This window comes from Salvia miltiorrhiza, chromosome 2 (genome assembly GCF_028751815.1).
Source record: "Salvia miltiorrhiza cultivar Shanhuang (shh) chromosome 2, IMPLAD_Smil_shh, whole genome shotgun sequence".
Lineage (NCBI taxonomy): Eukaryota > Viridiplantae > Streptophyta > Magnoliopsida > Lamiales > Lamiaceae > Salvia > Salvia miltiorrhiza.
In genome coordinates this window covers 67,503,294-67,505,584 of record NC_080388.1, presented here as the reverse complement: position 1 = coordinate 67,505,584, position 2,291 = coordinate 67,503,294, and the positions used below count along the sequence as shown (strand labels likewise).

Genomic DNA, 2,291 nt, shown 5'->3' with positions numbered 1-2,291 from the left:
AAAATACTAATTACCCATACATAACTTAAAAAAAATACAAAAAAGAAAAATACTAATTACCCATTTACCTTGTTTTTGTGCACAGCACCATGCAGGGGATCCGTTCCCAAAAGATTAGATGGTCCGGTTTCAAATTCCATGTCCTCCCTAATAATAATAATAATAATAATAAACATCACATCACATCATCTGAAAATTGCTCATATTATTTCTTGTAGAAATTGTTTGACATTGCTCATATTATTTCTTGTAGAAATTGTTTGACGTGAAGTGGTGAGGATATCATATGAAGGCTTAATTAATGAAAATACTTACTTGATAGTGGATATATATATTCGAATTCCAATTAATTGATTGAAATTTGAAATTGATCTACTTGCATACGAACATCAGCAGAAATGAAATAGGCATAGCGTAGTACAGTGTTATGAAGAGATATGGAATCTTAAGTCGAGGTTGATACACTAGAGCTCTCCCGCCTGAAATGCAGCAAAACGTACAAGGCCCCCACGCTCTCTCCTCCAATACAATTCCTCTCTCCACATCATTAAATTTCAGACACACAAAATCTTCAGCTTATTTGTAATAATCATCAGAAAACACACATTCATCATAATTTCACATAACGATGCAAATGCAAATTAAGTTTTTATACATATAGATAGTGGTGGCAAATAACAAAACCCTAAATAACCAAAACCAACTAAAAACACAACACATCGATTTTATTAATTACTAATACTCCACCAAACCACCGTCGTCGATCTTCAAATCAAGCTCCAAGCTAACCGCCCTTCCGCCACCGTCATCCGCCGGATCCCGGCCAAACAGGTTCGCGGCGGATGTCACAACCGAACACTTTCGCGCCGTTCCTCCACCTGAGACCCTCTTCCTTTTCCTCCTTTCGGACGACGATGAATTCGACGAACTCGAAGACGGCGGCGGCAAGACGGAAGGAATGTGGAAATTGGTCCTCGCTTTGGAGCCTCTCAGCCTCCTGGCCGCCGCGTCGTAGGCCCGAGCCGCGTCCTCCGCCGTGTCGAATGTGCCGAGCCAGTGGCGGCACCGCCCTATGCGGTCGCGTATCTCAGCCGACCACCGCCCCCACGGCCGCTTCCTGACGCCCCTGTAGCTCTTCTGCACCGCGCTATCAACAACCGGTTTTTCTCCGGTTTCATCTGCGGCGCCGAAGAGGACGCGTTCGCCGACAACGGCGGCGATCCCTTCGAGAGCGGGAGGGTTTTGGCGGAAATACAAGTGAAGCATCTCAGCCTTTTCTTTCTCTACTTTAGGAAACAAAGAGTCGTTTCTCAACATTTCCCCAAGACTGCTGCTGTGCTGCGGGTTTTATCCACTATTTAAATACTTACTACTACTATTTTTTTTGGGCATTCGAAAACTTCTTTTCGGAAATCTACAATTTTTATACTCCTAGTTTTACTATTATCATTAAATAAATGCACTGAAAGATCTCCGCTACGGTACTCCAAATGGGGTAACAACTGTATTCTATCGTACCCTACATATTTACTCATCCAAACAACTATTCTTACCTATTGTCATAAAAACAGATTAAATAAAATTTTGTTTCATTTTCGTTACTCTAAAACTATTTTTTCTTGAAATCCTATTCTAAATCTGGGGTAACACAGATTTTGAATTGTATTTTAGAATTTATTAGTGAAACCTAGGACTTTTGAAGTATACACGAGAGAGTGTGAGAAAAGACAAAATATACATAAGAAGTCATGAGATTCTTGAAATTCCCACAATTAAATGCCAGTGGAAGACCCCCCTCAAACCAAAAAAAAAAAAGTCAATGGGAGACGCTTGTTTATAATGTTAGCTAGTTTATATTTTTAAACAAAAATGTGTAAAACACAAATATATTCGCGTTTTGATCTTACAGCTAACAATTTTTATAATTGACCCTAAAAAAAACAATGTTTATAATTGTAAGATGCAAAAAAATTATATACTCCCTTCCTACATAAATAATTATTCTTAGAGACGGCCTCATGCGCATGCGAGCGTCACTGTGAGAACCACCACAAATTATTATTAATTAATTCATTAATAATTAATAAAATATTATTTAATTAAGTTAAATTAAAACATAATTAATTTAAAATAAAAAATTAAGTGGTGTTGAGTTCATCAAAATAAAAAATTAAGGGGTGAGTTTTTTTATTAAGTGTACCATTTTCGTGGACGATAAAATTACAATCTTCGTGGACGAACATAGTATATAATCATACATAATTCATTGTATGATATACGATTGTGAAAAA

At 37.5% G+C, this 2,291-nt stretch overlaps 1 protein-coding gene across 1 annotated transcript; it reads right to left on the bottom strand.

Annotated features, from left to right (window-relative positions):
• Positions 1-594: 594 nt before the first annotated feature.
• LOC131007590 (ethylene-responsive transcription factor ERF084) lies at positions 595-1,349 on the bottom strand. Its single transcript, XM_057934496.1, has one exon. It carries the CDS (start codon positions 1,315-1,317, stop codon positions 736-738), a length of 582 nt encoding a protein of 193 aa, XP_057790479.1. The 5' UTR covers positions 1,318-1,349; the 3' UTR covers positions 595-735.
• Between the last annotated feature and the right edge of the window lie 942 nt (positions 1,350-2,291).